At 44.5% G+C, this 25011-nt stretch overlaps 1 protein-coding gene across 1 annotated transcript; it reads right to left on the bottom strand.

Moving 5' to 3' along the window:
- Positions 1-6697: 6697 nt before the first annotated feature.
- Positions 6698-20936, bottom strand: LOC137522930 (phospholipase A2 inhibitor gamma subunit B-like). Its single transcript, XM_068243085.1, has 3 exons — positions 20842-20936; positions 14895-15035; positions 6698-6959 (listed from the first exon to the last, which is right to left on the bottom strand). The coding sequence occupies exons 1-3, from the start codon at positions 20930-20932 to the stop codon at positions 6814-6816; spliced, it is 378 nt and encodes a 125-aa protein (XP_068099186.1). The 5' UTR covers positions 20933-20936; the 3' UTR covers positions 6698-6813.
- Positions 20937-25011: the final 4075 nt, after the last annotated feature.

The raw sequence follows: 25011 nt of genomic DNA, 5'->3' as shown, positions 1-25011 counted from the left end.
CTATGGATTGTGCATATTGGGGTCATATCTGCTACGGATTGTTCATATTGGGGTCATATCTGCTACGGATTGTGCATATTGGGGTCATATCTGCTACCGATTGTGCATATTGGGGTCATTTCTGCTACCGATTGTGCATATTGGAGTCATTTCTGCTACCGATTGTGCATATTGGGGTCATATCTGCTACGGATTGTGCATATTGGGGTCATATCTGCTACCGATTGTGCATATTGGGGTCATTTCTGCTACCGATTGTACATATTGGGGTCATTTCTGCTACCGATTGTGCATATTGGGGTCATTTCTGCTACCGATTGTGCATATTGGGGTCATTTCTGCTACCGATTGTGCATATTGGGGTCATTTCTGCTACCGATTGTTCATATTGGGGTCATATCTGCTACCGATTGTGCATACTGGGGTCATATCTGCTACCGATTGTGCATATTGGGGTCATATCTGCTACCGATTGTGCATATTGAGGTCATGTCTGCTACCGATTGTGCATATTGGGGGCATGTCTGCTACCGATTGTGCATATTGGGGGCATATCTGCTACCGATTGTGCATATTGGGGGCATATCTGCTACCGATTGTGCATATTGGGGGCATATCTGCTACCGATTGTGCATATTGGGGCCATATCTGCTACCGATTGTGCATATTGGGGTCATATCTGCTATTGATTGTGCATATTGGTGGCATATCTGCTACCGATTGTGCATATTGGGGGCATGTCTGCTACCGATTGTGCATATTGGGGGCATGTCTGCTACCGATTGTGCATATTGGGGGCATGTCTGCTACCGATTGTGCATATTGGGGGCATATCTGCTACCGATTGTGCATATTGGGGGCATATCTGCTACCGATTGTGCATATTGGGGGCATATCTGCTACCGATTGTGCATATTGGGGGCCATATCTGCTACCGATTGTGCATATTGGGGCCATATCTGCTACCGATTGTGCATATTGGGGTCATATCTGCTATTGATTGTGCATATTGGGGTCATATCTGCTATTGATTGTGCATATTGGGGTCATATCTGCTACCGATTGTGCATATTGGGGTCATATCTGCTAACGATTGTGCATATTGGGGTTATTGAACATGTTTTTTGTTCAAATCTGCTCACATTACGTGTATTTTCTTGAGAAAACCTGCACAATTATGTGAATTTTCTGGGGAAAGGGTCACCAAAACTTGGGCCCTCTGTCTTTGCGTTGCACTTTTAAAGGGAACCCGAGGTGAGAATAATATTGAGGCTGCCATATTTATCGCCTTTTAAGTAATACCAGCTGCCTGGCTGCCGTGTTGGTCCTCTGCCTCTAATTCTTTCAACCATAGACCCTGAACAAGCATGCAGCAGGTCAGGGGTTTCTGACAATATTGTCAGAACTGACAAGATTAGCTGCATGCTTGTTTCTGGTGTAATTCAGTTCATTACTACAGCCAAATAGATCAGCAGGGCTGCCAGGCAACTAGAATTGTTTAAAAGGAAATAAATATGGCAGCCACCATATCACTCTCACCCTGGGTTCACTTTAAATTACAGTTAGCCCCGCCCTCATCCGGTCATGACCACGGGCATTTTTTCGCCGCGGCGCGCTTAGCGCGCCGCAGGTTGTAGCCACACCCACTTTTTGCCATGGCGCGCTTCGCGCGCCGCAGGTCGTCAGCACCCCCGGAAATTGGTCCAGCACCTGCATAGCACCCCCTAAAAAAAATTCCTTGAGCCGCCACTGCTTATTAGACGGCGGTTTCACCGTTTAAGAGTCTCCCGATCGGCGATTGCTGCTTGGAGACTGAAGGCGGGGCGGAGCTCCGCCCCCCAAGCAGGAGATGCGCATGCAGCCTGCGCGCGATCTTCTGCTGTAGCCGGCCCCAGGACTTGATGCAGATTGGCTTTAGGCGGTCCTGGTGCTGCCGCTGCGGTCACGCCCATGGGCGTGACCCAGTCTTTACGTAGTTTAACAGAAAAGTTGTACTCACCTGGGGCTTCTTCTAGCCCCTAGAAGTCTATCAGGTCCCACGCAGAAGTTACGTTATTCCCCAGTCTGCCACTGTCCCTTCCATAATACCATGGCATGTGGCTGGGTTGTGGTGTCCCCTGGCCAGGGGAAGGGCGATCACAAGAGGTGCATGGTGCACATGACATGGGCAGAAGACCACAACCCAGCCGCGGGTCCCGATCTTACGGAGGGGACAGTGGCAAACTGGGGAATAGCGCACTTCAATGTGGGGCCTGAACGACTTCTAGGGGCTGAAACAAACCCCATGTGAGTAAAAGTTTTCTGTTTTAGGTTTGCCTTATTTATCCTTTTAGAAGAAAAAACTCCAAAAGCACACCTTGATGCATAAAAGTTATCTCATGAGCTATCTCACCTATCATCTCATCTTATCTCTCTTTGGCCAATCGGCAAAAAACTTGTTTCCTGAGTTTTCTCCCAGGAGATAATTTGTCATCTTCCCAACAAAGTAACTTTCCAGCACTTTGCAAATGAAAGGGTACCCAAAAGTGAATAAAAAAGAATTCTCAAACTGATTGTATTTTCTTGCTTGCTGGCATGTGCGTTTCTGCTGAATTTGCTCTTTTTTATGCGTTTGAGTTTTTCATGGGTTTTCCATGCACATGTATTTGCATTTTTAATAATCTGCCTTTTCAACAAGAGAGTAAAATTACATTACTAGGACTGTTTTTACAAAACTGCATGCAAAAGGGCATGCAAAAAACACATGCCTCCAGGGGAGTAACTAGAAATCACTCGGACCCCGGGGAAACTTTGGATTGGGGCCCCCTCCAGCCTTGGGGAGGGGTAGAAAGACTGGGGGTAGAACAGTGCTGTACAGAAGACTCTGCTGAACACTGAATAGGGACTGTCTACAAATTGTGCAGAGAGGGAGGGGTTTCACCACACTCCCCTGATGATCCGTTTGTGAAAAGGAAAAGATTTATCAAGGGAAAGGGGGTATCAGCTACTGATTGGGATGAAGTTCAATTCTTGGTTATGGTTTCTCTTTAAGGATCAGAGACGGCTGGTACTAGGAGCCAATAAAAGCAGCTCCTGACCTGATCACGCGGCTTTGCCGTTATACTGACGGCAGGGCAAATGGGTTGCGGCGTGATTGGTGGGAGGGGCAGGACCGTGCGGCGACGATTGTTGAAATCTACGTCCTGACAGAGCTGCGCAGCCCCAATCGCTCTGGTCTGGAAACAGTTATTAAGCTGCATAGTATTTTCAGTTTAAAGGATAACTGTAGGGAGAGGGATATGGAGGCTGCCATATTTATTTTCTTTTAAGCAATACCAGTTGCCTGGCAGCCCTGCTGGTCTATTTGGCTGCAGTAGTGTCTGAATCACACCAGGAATAAGCCTGCAGCTAATTTTGTCAGATCTGACAATAATGTCAGAAACACCTGATATGCCGCATGCTTGTTCAGGGTCTATGGCTAAAAGTAATAAAGGCAGTATTACCGGTATTATTATTTAGTATTTATATAACGTCGACATCTTCCGCAGCGCTGTACAGAGTATATATAGTCTTTTCACTAACTGTCCCTCAAAGGAACTCACAATCTAGTCCCTACCATAGTCATATGTCTATATTGTGTAGTGCATGTATTGTAGTCTAAGGCCAATTTAGGGGGGAGGCTAATTAACTTATCTGTATGTTTTTGGGATGTGAGAGGAAACCAGAGTACCCGGAGGAAACCCACACAGACACAGGGAGAACATACAAACTCCTTGCAGATGTTGACCTGGCTGGGATTCGAACTGGGGACCCAGTGCTGCAAGGCGAGAGCGCTAACCACTACGCCACCATGCTGCCTGTGTATTAGAGGCAGATCTGCCAGGCAACTGATATTGCTTAAAGGACTTACGAGGCCAAGATTTTAGAAAAAAAATAAAAAAGTTAGCTACCTGCATCAGCTTGTCAGGCACGGAGGACGCCATCCGCGCCCTCCGTGCCGTTCCGCCAGGTCCCCACCGCTCAATAGCCCCCCGAACGGTCCCCGACCGCGCGGCCCGAGTCGGGCTCTCCAGCCTGTACAAAGATGGCGGCCGGAGCTGGCCGCGGCTGCGCAGTACGCATAGCCGCGAGTGCGGCTGCGCAGCTCTAAGGCCAACCCCCCGATCCACGCTACTGTTACGTGGATCGGGGGGTTGGCCTTAGAGCTGCGCAGCCGCACTCGCGGCTATGCGTACTGCGCAGCCGCGGCCAGCTCCGGCCGCCATCTTTGTACAGGCTGGAGAGCCCGACTCGGGCCGTGCGGTCGGGGACCGTTCGGGGGGCTATTGAGTGGCGGGGACCCGGCGGAACGGCACCGAGGGCGCGGATGGCGTCCTCCGTGCCTGACAAACTGATGCAGGTAGCTAACTTTTTTATTTTTTTTCTAAAATCTTGGCCTCGTAAGTCCTTTAAAAAGGAAATAGATATGGCAGCCTCCATATCCCTCTCTTTTCAGTTGACCTTTATTGTTTTTTATCATCACTGCACCCACCACTGTTAAGTTAATATTTTCCCTAAAATTACACTAAAACAATTTCTGTCCCTCTCGAACTCAACAAAAGGCCTCCTACTGCTTCTAAACATATTAGATAAAACCTTTATGTAGTAAATACAGAAAAGACGTAAACAAATTCTACATTTTTGGTGTTGTATAACGGGGAAAAATGTGAATTTGCAAACCAAAAATAGGCCAAATGTTAAAACCTGAGCTTAGCCTCCTGATTATTATTAAATGTTTTAAAGTATTTGACGTAAAGTTTCTTAACTAGTTGAGGACCGCAGTGTTAAACCCCCTCTAAAGACCAGGCCATTTTTTGCTTAATTGGCCACTGCAGCTTTAAGGCCTAGCTGCAGGGCCGCACAACTCAGCACACAAGTGATTTCCCCCCTCTTTTATCCCCACCAACAGAGATTCCTGTTGGTGGGGTCTGATCCACCCCCCAGTGTTTCTTTTTTTATATAAATATTTATGTTCTTTTTTATTTATTAAATTTACCCATTTTTTTTCCCTTACCCCCTCCCTCCAGCCAATCACAGAGATCGGCTGTCATAGGCTTCAGCTATGACAGCCAATCGCTCTCTTGTGTCCCAGGGGGGCAGCCTTGTCACACGGCTGTCCCTAGTACATTGCTGCCTTAGATCGCAGCTCTGTACAGGTATATTAGATGGCCAACAGTCTCCGAGCGGTGATCGCTGCTGGGAGACTGAAGCGGAGCTCTGCCTACCAAGTGGAGGTGCGCATGCAGCCGCGCACGCAATCTCCTGCAAAAGCCAGCCCCAGGACTTTACGTTGATCGGCGTCAGGCGGTCCTAGGGCTGCCGCCACGGCCATGCCCATCAGTGTTACGTGGTCGGCAATAGGTTAATTTATGTAGTATGATTCTTTTATCCTTGCATTGTACTAGTGTATATGTGAATGCAACCTGAAAACCTGTATTGAGAATAACCTCCCCGGGGGGTACTCACCTCGGGTGGGGGAAGCCTCCAGATCCTATTGAGGCTTCCCCTGTCCTCCTCGGTCCCACGGCGGCGGAGATAAAGCTCCCCTCCAGCAGGGATATAAATATTTACCTTCCCGGCTCCAGCGCAGGTGCAGTATCGGCTCTCTGCCTCGGAGATAGGCGGAAATAGCGATCGCTGTCGGGCCACTCTACTGCGCAGGCGCTAGTCTCCTGCCTGTGCAGTAGAGCGGACCCGACAGAGATCGGCTATTGTCACCTATCTCTGTCCGTAAAGCTGCAACAGCGCCCCTGCTGGAGCCAGGAGAGGTAAATAAATCAGCGCTTATCAGCCTTGTCGAGGGAGGATTCCGGGACTCTTCGGAGGAGCCAGCGCTGGACTGCCTGCAGCTACAAGGGAGTGGGAAGCCTCATTGGGACCCTGAGGCTTCCCCCTCCCGAGGTAAATACCCCCCAGAGGAACTTTTTTTGATGCAAGTTCTCTTTCACCACTTGCATACTAGCAGTTTCTGGCCCTTTAAGGATCAGAGACTGCTGCTACTACAAATGGTGCTTACTAACAAATTGCCGCACATACCCGCCGCTCTTGTTGGTCACACCGCTCTCCCATGGCCGCAGGTCCCTCTCTCTGCTGTCGATATGACAGCAAAGCTCTGTGTGCCGGACCTGACCCACCTTTTCACGCCAAGTCTGAGGTACTCAAGTTACAGACACTGTATTTTTTTGACCTGAACAAGTGGGTAAGGCCTGGGAAACGTGTCATCCTTGAATTATTATCAAATGAATTGAACAGGCCTTTCTGGAATACCGTGTTACTATGTGGTATACCCCATCTGGCATCCGGCTAAGCAGAAAGTGATGCTTACTTCCTGTTTGGCAACCGATGACATGCGCAGAAGCGTATTTCTAAAATACGCTTCCGCACAGGCGCAAATAATTGTGGCGAGTTTTTTAAAATGCGTGCATTATTTAGACTACATGACTTCTGGCCCGATGCAGATCGCAGCAGGATGTCACAGGAGTTGCGGTAATGTAAGTATGGAAGAGCGTTAGATAGGGCACTTCCAGCGCAGCGTACTGCAGCATAGATTTTCATTAGGCTACGGTAGCAGTGCGGCAATTTGCTGCCCCGCCACAGTGTGACAGGGCCCTTACCATCTCTATAAATCATTATGTGCTTTTAAGTCCAATGAAACAAAAGAAAACAAAACACTTTCACATTGCTTGAAAACTACTTTTATGTTTTTGTCATTAAAGTTTATTGAAACTTTTTCCCCCCAGATGCTTGAGCTAGAACAGGATCTTTAGTAGGATAAGATCTAGAGACAGAGGGCTTTCAGGGGCTTCGGCTGCCAGCGCCTTTGCCGCTGCAGAAAAAATTGAAGTCTGTCGCTATTCCATTGAGGAGATACGTCTGGCTGCCAAAGTCACAGATGTTTTTGCTGGAACAGCCACGGAACGCTGTTGACTGCTTCGGGCCTCCTGTGAAAACGATAAAAATACAGGGTGTTAGAAACAAAAACTGTCATGCAAACATCCCAGCAAATTATATCCTACCCGTCATTTAATTTCCAGCCCAATATTTACAGACAGTCCTCCAATTCCTATAACAGGGCATGCAGATGCCTCTAAGATCCCTTTTACACAACGCCGGTTTCATTGTGTTGCTTAACCCATTCTGCACGCAATGAAGTAACACAACAGCTATAAAAGTCTGTAAGGCCTAGCACACTTACTCTTCGCATCACATTGCACCGAAAATGCCCGATTCACAGCAGAGCCACTGCAAACTCAACAGTGTGTTACCGTCTGACTTCCGCGCCGATGCAGCATCGTAACAAGTAATGTAAGTCAATGAAGGCAATGGGCTACGCATACATTTAAACCACGTTGGCGGTGGTGTGGCACACATGCATGGAACGATGGGAGTATGACAGGAAAGCTGGAAATCCCAGTGATGTACTTCCTGTCCAGCAGGGAGAATGTCATCGTTATGGCCAGGTGTAAAACTGACCTAAAGGCCACCAGTCGCTACTAGTTAATATTGGAACAACATTTTCGGAAGATACTGCGAATATGGTTGAATCTGCTGATGAATAAAGATAGTCAATAACATGGTGATTTAAAGAAGATTTTAGGTGAATTGTATGCAACTTGGACCAATACAAAGAAACAGGAAGTGTGGTTTATCAAGTCCAATTCTGAGCTTCATACAATTTGCATTTGATATACAAGCAAGCCTCTAGATCAGTGATGGCTAACCTTGCACTCCCGCTGTGACAAAACTACAAATCCCATCATGCCTCTACCTCCCCGAGTTATGCTTAGAGCTATCAGAGTATTGCAATGCCTCCTGGGACTTGTAGTTCCACCACAGCTGGAGTGCCAAGTTTAGCAATCACTGCTCTAGATTGTAAGCTTTCAAGGGCATGGACCACCTCCTACCGTTTCTTATTTTGCTGTAATGTATCATATGAACGTTTACCAATTTTAGTGATAACTCAAACCACACATTAACCATGTATGTATTTGTACTTGTATTGCTGGATGTTATGATCGTACAGTGTCTTGAACTACTTATGTATACACAGTATGTTCACCAATATTTGTTTTCCACTATGTACAGCGCTATGGAAGATGTTGGCCCTATATGAATAATAAATAATAATAATAATAATATAAGGCTGAATTATAGGCATCTTATTGACCATCCATACTGGTGAGCTATTGACTCCTGAAAGCTGAATGACAAACTTCTGATCACTGTTGAATACTTTATCAGCTAAAACTTTGAATGGATCCTTTCCTGAGACAGGCAGTGATGCGAGGTAAATAAAAAGCTTCCTTCCCAGTCGGAGGCCCGGGGTCCCCTCTGGTGCAGATGCCAACAGGCATCTACTGCGCCTGCACAAGAGCTGCTTGCGGTCACACTGACTGTCATCTGCAGTGTTCTGTGCCTGCGCTGTACACTTCAGAGCATGTCAGTGCGACCCCGAGCGGCTCTTCTGCTGGGGAGGTCGGAATCTGCAACGGGGGGGGACCCCGGGCCACCGGCTGGGAGCAGAGCTGCGGCGAGGGCACAGGACAGCTGCCAGGGGATGGAGGAAGCCCCAGATAAGTACATTTTTGTTTTTTAAGTACCTTGGACCTTCCCTTTAAGTATTCAGTGTACTCTGTGAAGCAATGTAGAAGGGGTCAATGCTATATACAGTAAATGCATTAATAATAATACAAATAATAATTTATGGATACAGTATAAGTCTTAGTGATTGAGCAGGAGAGGAGCCACCAGAGATCAACGACTGCACAGCTTTGTCAGATTTCAACAGACAAAGCAGGTATCAGATCCCTGGAGGCAACACTCAGGGAACATGTTTATAATATACAGTGCTGCCCATAATTATTCATACCCCTGGCAAATTTTGACCTAAAGTTATTTTTATTCAACCAGAAAGTCATTGTTTGATGGAAAATGAAATAGGTGTCTCTCAGAAGATAATAAGACGATGTACAACAAGAAGCATTATTGTGAAAAAAAAATTCTCAGCTTTTATTTACATTTGAGCAAAAAGTGTCCAGTCCAAAATTATTTATACCCTTCTCAATAATCAACAGAAGAGCTTTTATTGGCTATTACAGCAATCAAATGCATCCTATGATTGCAGACCAGCTTTTTGCTGGTCTCCACAGGTATTTTTTGCCCATTCATCTTTAGCAATGAGCTCCAAATCTTTCAGGTTGGAGAGTCTTCTTGCCATCACCCTGATCTCTAGCTCCCTCCACAGATTCACAATTGGATTCAAGTCAGGACTCTGGCTGGGCCACTCCAAAATGTTAATGTTGTTGTCTGATAACGATTTCTTCACCACTCACTTTTGCTGTGTGTTTTGGGTCATTGTCATGCTCCACTGGTGCCCAAGGCCACGTTTCTCTGCAGACTGCCTGATGTTGTCATTGAGAATCCTCATGTATTGCTCTTTTTTCATGGTACCATTTACTGTGATTAGGTTACCTGGTCCACTGGCTGAGAAAAAAACCCCAAAGCATTAGGTTCCCACCACCATGTTTGACAGTGGGGATGGTGTTCTTTGGGTTGAAGGCTTCTCCTTTTTACACCAAATGAAGGAAACATCATTGTGACCAAACAATTCACTTTTTGTTTCATCTGATCATAACACAGAAGTTCTTCTTTGTCCAGAGGAGCATTTGCAAAGGCCAAGCAAGCTTTTGTGTGCCTTATCTGGAGAAGTTGCGTCCTCCTTGGTCTGCATCCTTGGAACCCAGTAGTGTGCAGTGTCCGTTGGATTGTCTGCCTTGAAACATTGCCACCAGCAGAGCCCAGATTCACCAGGATGGCCTTGGTGGTGATCCTTGGATTATTTTTCACCTCTCTCACTATCCTCCTGGCCAGCACAGCTGTCAGTTTTGGCTTCCAACCACGTCCTCTGAGATTTTTTTACAGCGCAGAACATCTTGTATTTTTTAATAATACTTTGCACTGTAGCCACTGAAACTTGAAAACATTTAGAAATGGCCTTGTAGCCCTTTCTTGACTTCTGAGCAGCCACAATGCGCAGCCACAGGTCCTCTCTGAGCTCCTTTGTCTTAGCCATGACTGTCCACAAACCAACTGCACAGAGCTGCTGTTTTTCACCTGTTGAGTTGATTAAAACAGCAGTTCCCAATTAATCAGGGTAATTAGGATGCCTTGGAACAGCTTAGACTATTTGGAATGGAATAGAACTTTTGATTTTCCCACAGACTGGCGACAGTTTGTGAAGGGCATGAATAATTTTGGACTGGACACTTTTTACTCTGTAAATTCTTCCTCTGTACCACGATGGTCGGAGCCATGCTTATGCGCTTTGAGTCCCATGGGAGAAAAGCGCTTTACAAATGTTATGTGTTGTTGTTGTTGTTACTCAAATGTAAACAAAAGTTGAAAAAATGTTTTATTCTACAATAATGCCTCTTGTACATTGTCTTTTTATCTTTTGGGAGACACCTATGTCATTTCCTGTCAAAAAATTACTTGCTGGTTGAATAAAAGTAACTTTAAGTCAAAATTTGCCAGGGGTATGAATAATTATGGGCAGCACTGTATATAGTATCCAGTCCCAGGGCTTGATGCTATCTGCTTTGTGGTTCAACATATACATGCTACCCCTTGGAAGTATCATCCGAAAACATGGACTGACATACCACTCCTATAACACCCACAAATAAACAAGTGCTTAGTGGAGCTTCGGTAGGGAATGAATGACAACTGGTATAGACTAAATGCTGACAAAACTGAGGTTTTGCTCATCGGAGGTCAGCACTTAGCAGCAAGTCAGCACTACTGAGCGTAGGGAACTCAGACCTTATTAGCTCTAACACTGAGTATACTGATTCCTGGAGAATTAAGCTTTAGGAATTAAATTTCAGCTGCAAAAAATGAATCAGTTTATACTTCCGGAGGATCTTCCATTCCTTGTTCACAACTTCATCACATCATGGGAGTTAGACTCAGAGATGGCAGGTGGACCCCTTGACACTTCCCAAGCAACTGCTTAGGGAGCCTGGAGGATGATCCTGCTCTGGGTGGACTATTGCAATGCTCTCTATACAGGCCTTCTAAATAAAGACCTACACCTCCTGCAGCTAGTACAGAATACTACAAGGCTGTTAACAAGGAAACCCTGCCTTTTCTATATAACACAACTCATTTGTTCATTATACTGGCTACTCAAAAAATGGAGAAGAATTATCTTTAAAATTTGCATACTTATGTTAAAATCTCTACACCAGGAGTGCCAACACTGGCCGGCACGGCACTGTCAGCAGGTGGCGCTCCTCTTTTGTGACTATGAACTACCCAGTGGTCCTTTGGGATCCACTAGTAGATAACGATTGAAGCAACAGGCTTCCCTGCTGTACACAATTTAGGTTTCAGATAACAGGAACTGGGTACACCTCCCACAACCTCAGATCAACAGGATCAAATAACTTGACCACCTTTCCGAGTCCCAACTCAAAACATCTAGAGCCAGAGCCTACCCTATGGAGCACCCAATCAAAACAGCTCAAACCCGGGAGGCAGTAAAATCAAAACTGAAAAGCCACCTGTTTGGTCTTGCATAAATGATCACATACATTTTTCCCTTGCAAATCATCTCAAACTGCCATGCTAATCTGGGGAAAGCCTTTCTGCTTTGGGTCCCATGGGAGAATAGCACTATACAAATGTTTCTTTGTTGTAAAACAAATGTCAAATAATCCACCAGACATCAAAGAGAATAATATGGGCTCTAGAAACACTGCACTAGATTCGGGAAAGAAAATGGAAGCAAAATTTAGAGATAAGCAAACATTTGCCATGTATGCAGATTTCTGTTGCCAATGTGTGCAGGTTCTAATCACCCCAAACTGCCTATTAATTAAGACCACCCACTTGCCAGTTAATTGATTAGCAGTTCAGGGTTCCAATCTTTTTATGGTCATCTCTGTTTTTTGGCCAATGAAAACTGAAAACTACTGGACAGCAAAGGTAATCAGGGCCGGCGCTTCCATAGAGGCAAAGGGGGCAATTGCCCCAGGGCCCCCGCTTCCATAGGGGCCCCCAAGTGTCCCCCTTTGCCTCAAAGCATATGACTCATATACCGGGATACCCCTGCTCGCTCCCTATGGCTGCCGCAAGCCAGATCCCTCCTCGCTTGCTTCTTCCGACCCCCCCCCCACCCCCCCGCTGCATTGCCCCACTGCAATGTAATAAAGTCAGTGGGAGAGAGACACACTCACCTCCTGAACGATTTAGGAGGTGCAGCTCCGTCTGTCTGCCCTGTAGTGATTGTCCTGCACTTTCTGCTAATCCGTTTGTGCTCTAGTGCCTGAACGGAGAAGCAGGAAGTGAAGGACAATTGCTACAGGGCAGACAGACAGGAGCTGTACCTCCTGGATCATTCGGGAGGTGAGTGTGTCTCTCTCCCACTTACTTTATTACACTGGAGTGGGGCAACGCCCAAGTGGAGAAGCGAGCGGGGATATGGCTGGCGGCAGCCGCAGGGGGGAGGATGTGGGGTATTGGTTTTGGGGGCCCAGGATTACTTTTGCCCCGGGGCCCCATCTTAGCTAGAACCGGCCCTGAAGGTAATAGCTACATAAAAATGACTGGGCCTAAACAATTATATGGGCCTCAAAGCCATGGGACACTAAGGTAGTATGGACATTCTCTTAACTCCATTGAGGATATGGGTACAAAGATGAACTGATGCCAGAGGGCTGCACACAGTAAAATCCAGTAACTAACATGGCAACATGGAGCTAAAAAATATTCTAGACTTGAAGGATACTAAAAGCTCAGATACACTAGTTGTCAGGGATACCAAACATTCATTTAATAATAAAAATGCATCTTTACTGGCTGCTGTGTCGATCCTGTGCCAATCTCTACTTGCGATGGTCGCAATCTGCTAATTAAGATTACGTGAAATTTCACAGAATTTTCCCAATTATGCCCATACGTAATTACTATTTGGGCATTCAATCGATTTGATTGATTGAGAAAATGCCAAGGAAACATGAGTTCAAATCAGTTTTGAAAGTGTAATTTTTCTAAGTTTAAAAAACATTTTTCTTTGCATTTTCAAATAGACATTCTCAAAAACTACAAGGTCTTTTTGGATTTATTTTTTTTGCCCTATTTTGGTGAAGATAGCATGTATGGGGACTTTGCTATTAATTGTTAAAGGGACTCCGAGCAGTGCAGAAACTATGGAAAGATGCATATTTAAAGCTCTCTTTCTCCTCTTTCCAATGATATATAAACCGCCGCCCTACGCCTTTTAGTTTTCGCTATTTTCGTGATTGAAATTGCCACGGCCGCGACTTCGATCACGAAAATAGAGAAAACTGAAAGGCGTAGGGCGACGATTTAGGAGTCGCCAGAAAGAGGAGAAAGAGAGCTTTAAAATTATATCCATCTTTCCATAGTTATATTGTATTACCCAGGGCGACTTTTTCTCAAAGTCAGCAGAAAAAGTCGCCCTGGGTAATACAATGTAACTATGGAAAGATGGATATCATTTTAAAGCTCTCTTTCTCCTATTTCTGGCGACCCCTAAATCGTCGCCCTACGCCTTTTAGTTTTCTCTATTTTCGCGATCGAAGTCGCGGCCGCGGCAATTTCGATCACGAAAACTAAAAGGCGTAGGGCGGCGGTTTAGGGGTCGCCAGAAAGAGGAGAAAGAGAGCTTTAAAATGATATCCATCTTTCCATAGTTTTTGCACTGCTCGGAGTCCCTTTAAAGCCAGAACTAAATTATGTGAAATTCTGGTTCCCTATTCTATTTTCAAATTAAATTACGATTTTTCCTGAAATTTTGCATTACGATTTTGCATAATTGGGAGTTACAATGTGAAATTAACAATTATGGAAAATTGATGCTCATCATTAGCCTTTACATGTATATTAACTGTAACCAGTACATATTGTGCCCAGAATTAAAGAGGAACTCCAGTGAAAATACTGTAATAAAAAAAAGTGCTTCATTTTTTGCAATAATTATGTATAAATGATTTAGTCAGTTTTTACCCATTGTAAAAGCTTTCCTCTCCTTGATTTACACATGGTGACATTTTTACTGCTGGCAGGTGATGTCAGAGGAAGTAGCTGCTGCTTGCTTTTTTGGCAGTTGGAAACAGCTGTAAACAGTTATTTCCCACAATGCAACGAGGTTCACAGACAGGAAACTGCCAGGACCATGGTCTTCACAGTTTCCTGTGGGAGGGGTTTCACCACACTATCAGTCATATAGTCCCCCCTGATGAAATGTTTGAGAAAAGGAAACTATTTCTCATGGGAAAGGGGGTATCCGCTACTGATTGGGATGAAGTTCAATTCTTGGTTACGGTTTCTCTTTACAACTAGCTGATGTGGTCCTATCTCTATCTCAGGATCTCACTGGTGCAGTGAAGATTAGGCCACTTATACCACTAACTACAGAAAATGTGTGCTGGGGAGGGTAAGTGTAACCGGTGAGCGCGGAACCAATCAGCATTAGCCTAGTGCAGGGATTAAAATTTCAAATGGTCTCACATGTAAAAAAATGTTAAACTGAGAAGACTGTAAATCATCATCAGCCCCCAAGTTGCCACATCCGGCTTCACTATCTTATGAGGGTGCCACCTCCTGGATGCCCCTATTCCTGGCACATTCAAATGCTTCACCAATGTATGAGTGTGATAATGCCCCATGTGTCTATCAGGCTGTTTGAATTGTTACATGAAGGAACCATAAGTAAATAAACACTTGTAACAGTTATGGCAGGACTAACAGCACTCAGTGCGTTCATCATGACAGTATTCATTATTATGTCCTTCTTTGGAGCTCCTCTTTGAAAAGAAAGCAATGCTATAGAATGCATGTGCATACTTTACCTGCTACTCGTGTAGATATGAGAACACACATGTCCTCACTGCCTGTACATTGCTGGGTGTCTTGGCTGTAACACAAAGTGGAGTCACCAGACACACAGGAGGGGCACGCCAACCCATTGAGCACTGAGCTGTCTGTAGGCACTGAAAGAGACAGAGAGCACAGAATAGCATACGATTAAACAGTTTATTTAGTAAACAATTATTTGTATTGGTTTTGAGTCAAGCTACGCTCTGATTGGTCAGTAGCTCTGGCCAGTCGTTGCCTTTGCTTACAGTGTTTGAGGTCAGTCAGAGGCTTTGCGTTCCTTGAATAGCGATGGCCCGAACCTCCGATTTTAGGTTTGCGAACCTCCGCAAACGTTTGAAAAATGGCAAACTTTTGCGAACCGCAATAGACTTCAATGGGGAGGCGAACTTTGATAACTAGAAACATTTATGCTGGCCACAAAAGTGATGGAAAAGATGTTTCAAGGTGTCTAACATCTGAGTTTTTGCATGGATGAGTGGGATAGACGCCAAAAGTCCCGGGGAAAAATCTGGATTTGACGCAAAGCAGCGTTTTAAGGGCAGAAATCACATTGCATGCTAAATTGGAAGCCTAAAGTGCTTTAAAACATCTTGCATGTGTATGCATCAATCAGGGAGTGTAATTAGAGTACTGCTTCACACTGACACACCAAACTCACTGTGTAACGCACCGCAAACAGCTGTTTATGTAGTGACGGCCGTGCTGGACTGGTGCGCACCATGGCGAGAGTGCAGGCCGTGGCGGTTTTCAAGCCCATATGGTCGCCGGGCTGTGGTAGCTCAATGATAGAACAACAGTGACTGTCCAGCTGATCGAATTTGGTCTGTCCACAATGAAGCAACAACCTTATTATCTTGGGTGTTCCCCTCCCCCCTGAGACACTCATATAGCCGGCGGTCATTGCTTCAATTCAATCACGAAGGGGCATGGGCTCATGTACATGCCTTTTGTTTTGTTGTTGCAGCTGCAGTGCAGCCAGAAAAATTAGACAGGCATGTACACGCACCAGAAAAATTATTATAGCGGCCGCTGCTAGCAGCAGCCTTAAAAATTCAGGAATCCGTCTGGAGTCCTGGACCCTGTTGGTGGTGGCGGAGTCAAGGGGCCTGCAGGCAGAGATGCTGTGTGGGGACCGACTTAGTCTTGGGGCAGACAGTCACACAGCGTGCAGGCAGAGATGCTGTGTGTGGGGACTGACTTAGTCGTCAGGCGGGCAGTAGCCCTCTGGGATCCATGCCTCATTCATTTTGATAAAGGTGAGGTACTGAACACTTTTGTGACTTAGGCGACTTCTCTTCTCAGTGACAATGCCTCCAGCTGCGCTGAAGGTCCTTTCTGACAGGACGCTTGAGGCAGGGCAAGACAGAAGTTGGATGGCAAATTGTGACAGCTCTGGCCACAGGTCAAGCCTGCGCATCCAGTAGTCCATCGCTGCTCATACTGTCGATGGTTCTTCCTCTATCATTGTTAAAGAAAGCGTACGGCCGGGAAGTCAGGTGTTCGAATCCGGTCCGGAGTTGGAGCCTGAGAAACGGCTACCACCTCACATCCAAGGAAGGCAGCAGGCATGGCATGCAAGTCTTGAGGTAGTGACAAAAAATAACAATACAGGAGGACTTTCGAGGCCCTGCTGTATATAACACTAATCGACTTTACTACCTTTAACGAGAATCTGTTATGGAGGGCAAGTCTGCCATCCATTCAAGTGAATGGTATGCACTGACTGCCAGGTATAATACAATATGCAGTCACAGATGCAGTGAAAGGTATGCAGTGACTGGTATTACAATACAATGTGCAGCTGTCATACAGCTGCAGTTAACAGGTATGCTCAGAGTGGTATATTACACAGCGTGCGGTCACACAGGTACTGTGAACAATTATGCAATGACTGGTATTACAAATGTGCACCTGTCACACACACACAGGTACCGGACAGGCACAGTGACACTGCGTGCGCTCATGTAGGTAGGTGGGTGCAGTGAAGGGAAAAACAGGTAGGTATATGCAGTGATGGGTATTATAATGTGCACCTGTCACACACAGACAGGTACCGGACAGGCACAGTGACACTGCGTGCGCTCACGTAGGTAGGTGGGTGCACTGAAGTGAACAACAGGTAGGTTTATGCAGTGATGGGTATTATAATGTGCACCTGTCACAAACAGACAGGTACCGGACAGGCATAGTGACACTGCGTGCGCTCACGTAGGTAGGTGGGTGCACTGTGAACAACAGGTAGTTATATGCAGTGATGGGTATTACAAATCTGCACCTGGCACAGTAGTAATTACCACCAAGGGGTAGGTAGGTGGATGCACTGTGAACAACAGGTAGGTATGTGCAGTGATGGGTATTATAATGTGCACCTGTCACACACAGACAGGTACCGGACAGGCACAGTGACACTGTGTGCGCTCACGTAGGTAGGTGGGTGCACTGTGAACAACAGGTAGTTATATGCAGTGATGGGTATTACAAACCTGCACCTGGCACAGTAGTAATTACCACCAATGGGCCAAAGGCCAGCTGCGACTGACTGACCACACACACACACACACACACACACACAAAATAGGTCACAAGAACAAGATTAGCTCTCAAAAAAGCTGTTGAGGGGTGCTTTTTTAGCAATAAGAATCAGCAAGGAGCAAGCTAAGAAGCCTACAAGAGCCTAACTAAGCTTTCCCTATAGGTCTCTGAACAGCAGCTCTCCCTTTTCTAATAACTGCAGGCACACGAGTGAGTCCAATGCCTGACACTGCCTGCCTTTTAGGGGGGGGGGGGGGGCTCCAGGAGGGAATGTAGCCTGATTGGCTACAATGTGCCTGCTGACTGTGATGTAGAGGGTCAAAGTTGACCCTAATGATACACTATGGGGGCGAATTGAACTTCCGGAAAAGTTTGCGGGTGTCCGCGAACGCGAACCACGGAAGTTTGCCGCAAACCGTTCGGGCCATCTCTATCCCTGACTAGCCATTAGGGAAAAGCAAGCGGATTTTTCAAGTTTGGTTTTGCATCAAATCAACCCTAATCTGGTTTTGTGAGATTGTCGCGAGTTTGGCAGCCATCTTCACCACAAAAATGAGGATTTTCTGTGTAAACAATCGTAAATTGACTGAAACAATCATAAAATTAAGTAAAAGATTACCACTATATTTTTGATTGATTTTACCTTTTAATGTCATTAAAAAAATGTGATTTATCAACAAATTCTGTTTACGAGTGTCTTATTTAACTGCATCCACTAGTTTTACAAAACTGATTTGTGAGATTTTCGATTTTGCGAAACTGCCAGTGACAATTTAGCAATTTCCATGTAAAGATGTGTTTGGTAGCTTTTTAAAGAGACACTGAAGCGAAAAAAAAAATATGATATAGTGAATTGGTTGTGTACTATGAATAATTACTTGAAGATTAGCAGCAAAGAAAATATTCTCATACTTCTATTTTCAGGTATATAGTGTTTTTTCTAACATTGCATCATTCTATATTATGTGCAGATTACACAACACTCAGCATTCAAAATGAGTCTTTCAGAGCAGTCTGTGAAGTAATGACCTCTCCTCTAGCAGAGGAAAAGTAAATAGTCCAGGAACAGTTGAGATAATAAAAGTCAGATAACAGCCCTCTCTACGACTAACTTAGTCGGAGAGCTTAATGGCTTGTTTGCATAGAGATAACAACTGGAGTTTCTCAACTCTTCCTGTACTGAAAACAATTAGACTGATGTATCTGATCTTAATGTTTTATTTCTTAGCTGTGCTACACATACAAATCATAATATCATCATTTTTTTTCGCTTCAGTGTCTCTTTAAGTATAATTGCTCAAAAGGAGTATTCAACATAACAGGAAGCATATAGCTATTTTTCGTTTTTGCAGAAAATTTTCAAATGACAATTTTTGTGCAAAAAAATAAAGCATTTTTTTTTTTTTTTTTAGAAAATCTGATTTTATTTTTTTTAAATCCATCAAGTCAACACGACAGGGGAAGAATGCATTTTGAGACTATTCATATTTGTGAAAAAAAAATGTCCAGAAAAAAAACAAAACAAAAACAAACAAACATGGTTTTTACAGGGAAAATAATGTACTGTATTGAATTTTGTCTCCTCCCCAATGTGTGAGAAGGAGGGGCTGCTGTATATGTTCCAGTTGCAGCAGCCCCATTGATTATTATCATTAAACTTTATTAACAAAGCGATAACATATTATGTAGAACTGTACAATAGATAGGGGAGACATTACAATGTTATTAAAGGGGCATCACATTTTACTTGCTGCCACACTAAGCTGTGCTTCTTGAGCGGCGCGGCTTAGTGAATCAACTCCTACTGATTTGTCTGCGAGCCAGATGCAGCCATCAAAAGAGCCACATCTGGCTCCCAAACCTTAGATTCCCTACATCTGATCTAAGGGGTGATGGGGGCAATAGGGGATTGTTATAGACCCCATTAGTGATATCAGCTATGCTTTTAAAGTGAAGGTAAATCCGAACTTAGCACCCTTCAGGTAATTTGGAACATTCCAGACTCCATCTGATAGTTCAGCAAATCATGGTAATCTTAGGGCTGAGAGCACACTTGTCTGTGCAGAAAACCACACGTTTTCTGTGTTTTCTGCCATGTTTGTTTCTGCGTTTTTTTCTGTTTTTTTTTTTCCTCGGGGGGGGGGGGGGGGGGGGGGGGGTTGCGACTTTGTATGCTTTTGCGTTTTGCATTTTCCATGTGTTTACTTTTCGTGTTTATTTACTAATCTGCCTTCTCCACATGAAGAAAAATACACTAGTAGCAGGGGCGTTGCTAGGATCCGTAGAGATCCGGGGCACGTGGGTATGGTCATGGGTGGGGCCAAATTTACTTGAACTTAACAGTGGTCTAAGTAGGCCTGCCCAGCAACATGTTGGATGAAGCCCTCCTCTCCATTAATACAAAAAAAAAAATAGCAAATATGCAGCATATCACATAAATAAGCACTAGTGTCACTTAAACATAACTAGGCACAGTTATATGGCTATTACGCTGGCAGTACTGGTTTTCTGCTGGGCAGGCTGGCCTGCCACCAGGTTATCTGGCAGTTCCCCCATAGCATTCCCTGACCTTCCAGTGGGCCTCCTCCCATGCTCCCATGGGCCTCCCATTCAGGCACCACTCCACCCAGCATGCTCCCATAGAAGAACCACAGCTCTCAGCATGCCCCCATAAAGGCATCACAGCACCCAGCATGGCACCACAGCACCCAGTATGCCCACAAAGAGGCACCACAGCTTCCAGCATTCCCGCCATTGAGGCTGACTCTATCTCGGGGACATTGGGGGCACCCCAGAATAGATCCGGGGCACGTGCCCACTGATCTTTGGGGCTAGCAACGCCCCTGACTAGTACATTTATTTTGTAAAAAACGCACATGAAACGTATACATTTGTATTACCCATAGCAGAGCATTGTATGCAATCCAACATGTGCAACTTTGAAATACACATTGCGAATTACTGAAGTACAAGCAATTTTGCATGTGTTTTCCATTCTGCAGCAAACCACAAGCCTAGGGACAAAGGCAGGGCCGGTTCTAGTAACAGTGGGGCCCCAGGGCAAAATTAACCCTGAGGCCCTCCAACAGACACCACCCGGCCAAAAAGCGGCATTAGGGGCCCTTTGTTGCAGCCACATTTTCTTTCCTGGGCCCTTTGGCAGTGTAGAATCTCACCTGCCCACCAGCACAGGTGAGACACTACTCTTCCAAAGACTCTGCAGAGGCCCCTGGGAGGAACAATTAAGGGAGGAGACACCTGGGGGGCCCTTACAAGCTCTGGGGCCTTGGGGCGATTGCCCCCTTTGCCTCTATGGTAGCGCCGGCCCTGGACAAAGGACATTTATATTTGTGGGATTTGTGGGATGAAGAATAGGGGATCACTTACTGTTTGGTAAAATTGGGGAGCAGTTATCAGTGTCGCAGTGTCCTGTGGCAACTTTCATACGTCCTCCAAATGTGCTGGCGCTTCCACTCATGTTAAAGTAGTTATGGTCTGAACAGGATAAGCTGTACAGCGGAGAGTCAACGCCACCTGGTGTACACACAAAGAGTATTATTTTTTGCAATGAAAAAAGTTCAGAGCATTCTCAAGATCCTGCATATTGCATACAACAATAAGTAAATTAATCAGGGAAGTGTGGATGAAGTGGATGGCCCGCTGGCCATTTCATACTGTTTAGTGCTTTGCCCAAGGCTAAATTCTATATTAAACCCCTAGTCCAAGGGAGAGCTCACTTGGACCACACTCAAACTCAATCATCCCATCTATGTGGAAGCAGCGTCCAGGGACCCAATATGGAAGATATTGAAGCTCTCCAGATGAGTCCTTGACCAGATCAGGATATGAGTAAACCACAGGCTACTTGTGCCAATAGGTAAGGAACAAACATTTATAGGATAAAGATAAAATGCATTCATGGACTGACACGTTTCAGAAGGATCACGCTTGCTTCATCAGAGGCAGTTTGGCAATGATATATTTATTGCCAAATTACATCTGATGGAACAAGGATGATCCTTGCGAAGCGGGTCGGCCACTGCACACATTTTTTTTTTGTCCAGTAAATGTCCCAATCATTTTGAAAGCTTTTGGATTTTGTGACATTCCTTTACTTTAAACACAAGTGCAATAGATGAAAAAAATGTTTTTGTGATTCCGAAAAAAATAAATCACTATAGTGGGATCACTGCCTTTGGATTGCATTTGCAAAGCTCTTTTGGACTCCCGGGCGATCGGAAAAATGGTCAAAAGCGCTTGTAGCGTGAACCAGAAGCCAGATTGGAATCTAAAGGCCTGTACCCACAATGCAATTTTTTGTGGCAAACAAACTTTTTTCACAATATCGCGTAACTAACAGCATTTAAACATTTTTAAACAATGTTTCACGATGCAGACCACCCGCGGCAGTTGTTCGTTTTCAAACGACCGCCGTGTTGAATCATATGGCAGAAGATTGGTCCAATCCATATTGACTTTCGCAGTAATTTGCCACGATCGTGTAAGCAATCATTTACATGATCATTTGTTTGCGTGGCCACCAACAATGCTTCGAGATTTGGCTAGATGGATTGGGGGAAAAACGTTCATCAGTGGAAATCCACTGATCCATCTGGCTGTGGGTACATAGCTTTAGACCAGGGATGTCAAACCGGTCCTTCGAGGGCCGAGGTCCTCACACATTTTTGACACAGCTCAAATTAATTGATGGGTCTGAATCAGGAAAGGTGTGATCTATCAGGTAGAACACATTCCTCTCTCAGCCCATCCTAAACATGGATCTGGCCCTTCAGGCCTGAAGTTTGACACCTGTGCTTTAGGCATATGATGCTACATCTTTTGATAATCCTCAATCAAGTTAGCAATCAAATCTTCTTCTTATTATTATTATGCATTCTTGTAGGTCAGGAGGCAGATGGAGACCAGATGCTTACCTACGCTGGTTAATACATAAATCGCTGAACACACTGTGCCGTTGGCACATTGCACACTGGGACCCGTACAGGAATTGGATGTTGTAGATGAGCACTGCATACATGTGAGTGAGTAGCCTATGGAGAAAGACATAATGGAACAGACTAAGCATTAACTCAGACAGATTCTCTACTTAGAATTGTTGCACAACAATAGAGCATATTCAGAATTTCAGTCTATTACTCCTGTGGTTCAGAAGCAGAATCAGAATCAGAAATAATATATAATACATAGTGGTAGGCCAGCAGCTCAAACTTGCCATGACATAGACCAGTGTCTATCCAGAACCTGGACTGCCTGTGTAATATACACAGGCAGTACTAATAGTAGCTAAACTGAAAATAAAAATATAAGACTAAGGTCTAATGGTTGAATTTATAAAAATCTAACAGCAGCCATGGCAGTCTGATATAAAGTCTGCTTCATTCAGCTGAAAAACAAACATAAGTAATAGCTGTTTGAACTTCACAGACCCATCTATTTATCAGGATTGTTTCCTCGGCCAGATAGAAGTGTTATGGGTTATGTTACTTTTCAGATGAGTAGGGGTTGAATTTGACTGCTGTTCAAATGTCTCAATTGCCTAGACAGATGCACTCTTTTTAAACTCTGGCTATCTACAAAATAGAAAGGGACCACAGGCAAGTTATTAGTGGTACTAGCACTGTATGTATCTATATTTATTGGTGTCACATGTCATTTCAAGTGCCCTTTAAAATGGGATCAACAATCTCAAATAGAACTTATAGACGCATATACGTGTATAGACCCACAATATTGTATTGTAGTAAATATATGTTTGGGGATGGGGGTTGTTAGGGGATCAGATATGGAAATATAATAATATCATAAGCAACAGCCAGGCTAGACCTATAAAATTTAGTTATTTCTAAACAAGTCTACCTGCTTTTTTTTTATAAAACTAGCAAACAGGGGTTTAATCACAAAGACAAAAAGACTAGACAAAGATATTGGAAGAGAGAACTCATGAGTTAAGTCAGACATAGAGAAATAAATCATGAGTTACAACAGAAATGGGCCCATATGCAATTAATTTATTCTCATGAGTTTTCTCCTAGGTGATATATTTTTAAACTTGTCAATAAAATGCCTTTAAGGCACCAGAAAGCAAGAAAATCCTTGAAATAAGTTTGATAGTACTTTTTCAACTACTTTTTGGTACATTTTCAGTTGAAAAGTGCTATAGTTACATAGTTATTTTGGTTGAAAAAAGACATACGTCCATCGAGTTCAACCAGTACAAAGTACAACACCAGCCTGCTCCCTCACATATCCCTGTTGATCCAGAGGAAGGCGAAAAAACCCTTACAAGGCATGGTCCAATTAGCCCCAAAGGGAAAAAATGTCTTCCCGACTCCAGATCCTGGAAAGTTATTTTAAATAGAAGATGAAAAATTATCTCCTAGGTGACAACTTGGGTTAAAAAGTTAATTCTCATAAGTTAATAAGCCAAGAGATAGTGGAATAAATATTTTTTGAAAATCAACCTCATATAAACAGGAGTGGCTTCACTTTGCCAAAACACCTGATGTGTTTCTTCTCAGACTATTAGTTTTCAAGATCATTTTTTGGGCTACAAAATACTGTATAGTGGGTAAATGCATAGAAAACTGGTTTACAGATTGAGTAGAAAGTAATAATGATAAGTACTCTTACTGGTTCTTACTGTTTTAAGAAGGCAAATTACACTGGTTCATCCTTACAAGTGCAGTACCCCAAGGCTCTGTGTTGAGACCATTACTATTTTATTAATTAGAAACGCCTTGTAGGTTGAGGTTAAAAGTAAAATCTCTGTGTCTGGTAAAGGCCCCAGCATGTTGTATCATAGTAGAGTGGTTGGAATATGTAGCTTGTTCACAGAGCAACCTAAACAGGCTAAACAATTAGGCATTTACATAGCAAGTAAGGTTCAGCAGCAATAGTTCGAAATTATGATGGAAGAATGAGAGCAGCTGGATTTGTTTCTAAACCAGATAGTGCTTCCAGAAGAGGCACAGTTTGTAGCGGCTGCTCCTTATTCGTTTTCATAAGCCTGATCACTTATTATTGTTTATGAATTATTAATTAGAGCAGGGGTCTTAAACTCGCGGCCCGCGGGCCATTTGCGGCCATCGATACAATATTTTGTGGCCCGCGCCGGCAAAAGCTTCCTTATAGTTCGCTTCAGTGCCCCCAAGTAATCCGCCGCATCCCGCCGCTAAACAAGGGCTGCAGAGCCCCCAAATCGCCCGGGGGGGCCATCCGCCGGCATTTCCTGGAAGGGGCAGAGCTTTCAGCTTCAGCTCTGCGGGCGGGAGCTGCTGATTGACTTTTTTTGTGAAATCCCTTATGCGGCCCAGCCTCATCCTGACTTTGCCTTCTGCGGCCCCCAGGTAAATTCAGTTTGAGACCCCTGAATTAGAGTGAATGTATGGCTTAGAGTAGAGTGCAATGAACAGTCTTCTAGGAACTTTGTAGAGGTAACATGCAGCACTTCCTTCAAATGATGAACAAATTTATTGCTGATGTGCCAGCGTTTCAAGACCACATTGGGTCTCTTTATCAAGGTAAAATGCTCGTGGC

The sequence above is a fragment of the Hyperolius riggenbachi genome, chromosome 6 (genome assembly GCF_040937935.1).
Source record: "Hyperolius riggenbachi isolate aHypRig1 chromosome 6, aHypRig1.pri, whole genome shotgun sequence".
Taxonomy (NCBI): Eukaryota; Metazoa; Chordata; class Amphibia; order Anura; family Hyperoliidae; genus Hyperolius; species Hyperolius riggenbachi.
Note: the sequence above shows the minus strand (reverse complement) of the source record. Positions and strands in the feature narration are given on the sequence as shown.

What these genes read in the sequence shown, in the direction of transcription:
- LOC137522930 (XM_068243085.1), bottom strand. Translation starts at nt 20,932, where the DNA reads ATGAGTGGAAGCGCCAGCACATTTGGAGGACGTATGAAAGTTGCCACA. An exon ending in CTCCCCAATTTTACCAAACA is followed by an intron (nt 15,036 to 20,841) that starts GTAAGTGATCCC and finishes TGTCTCTTTCAG; the next exon opens with TGCCTACAGACAGCTCAGTG. An exon ending in CATATCTACACGAGTAGCAG is followed by an intron (nt 6,960 to 14,894) that starts GTAAAGTATGCA and finishes TCGTTTTCACAG; the next exon opens with GAGGCCCGAAGCAGTCAACA.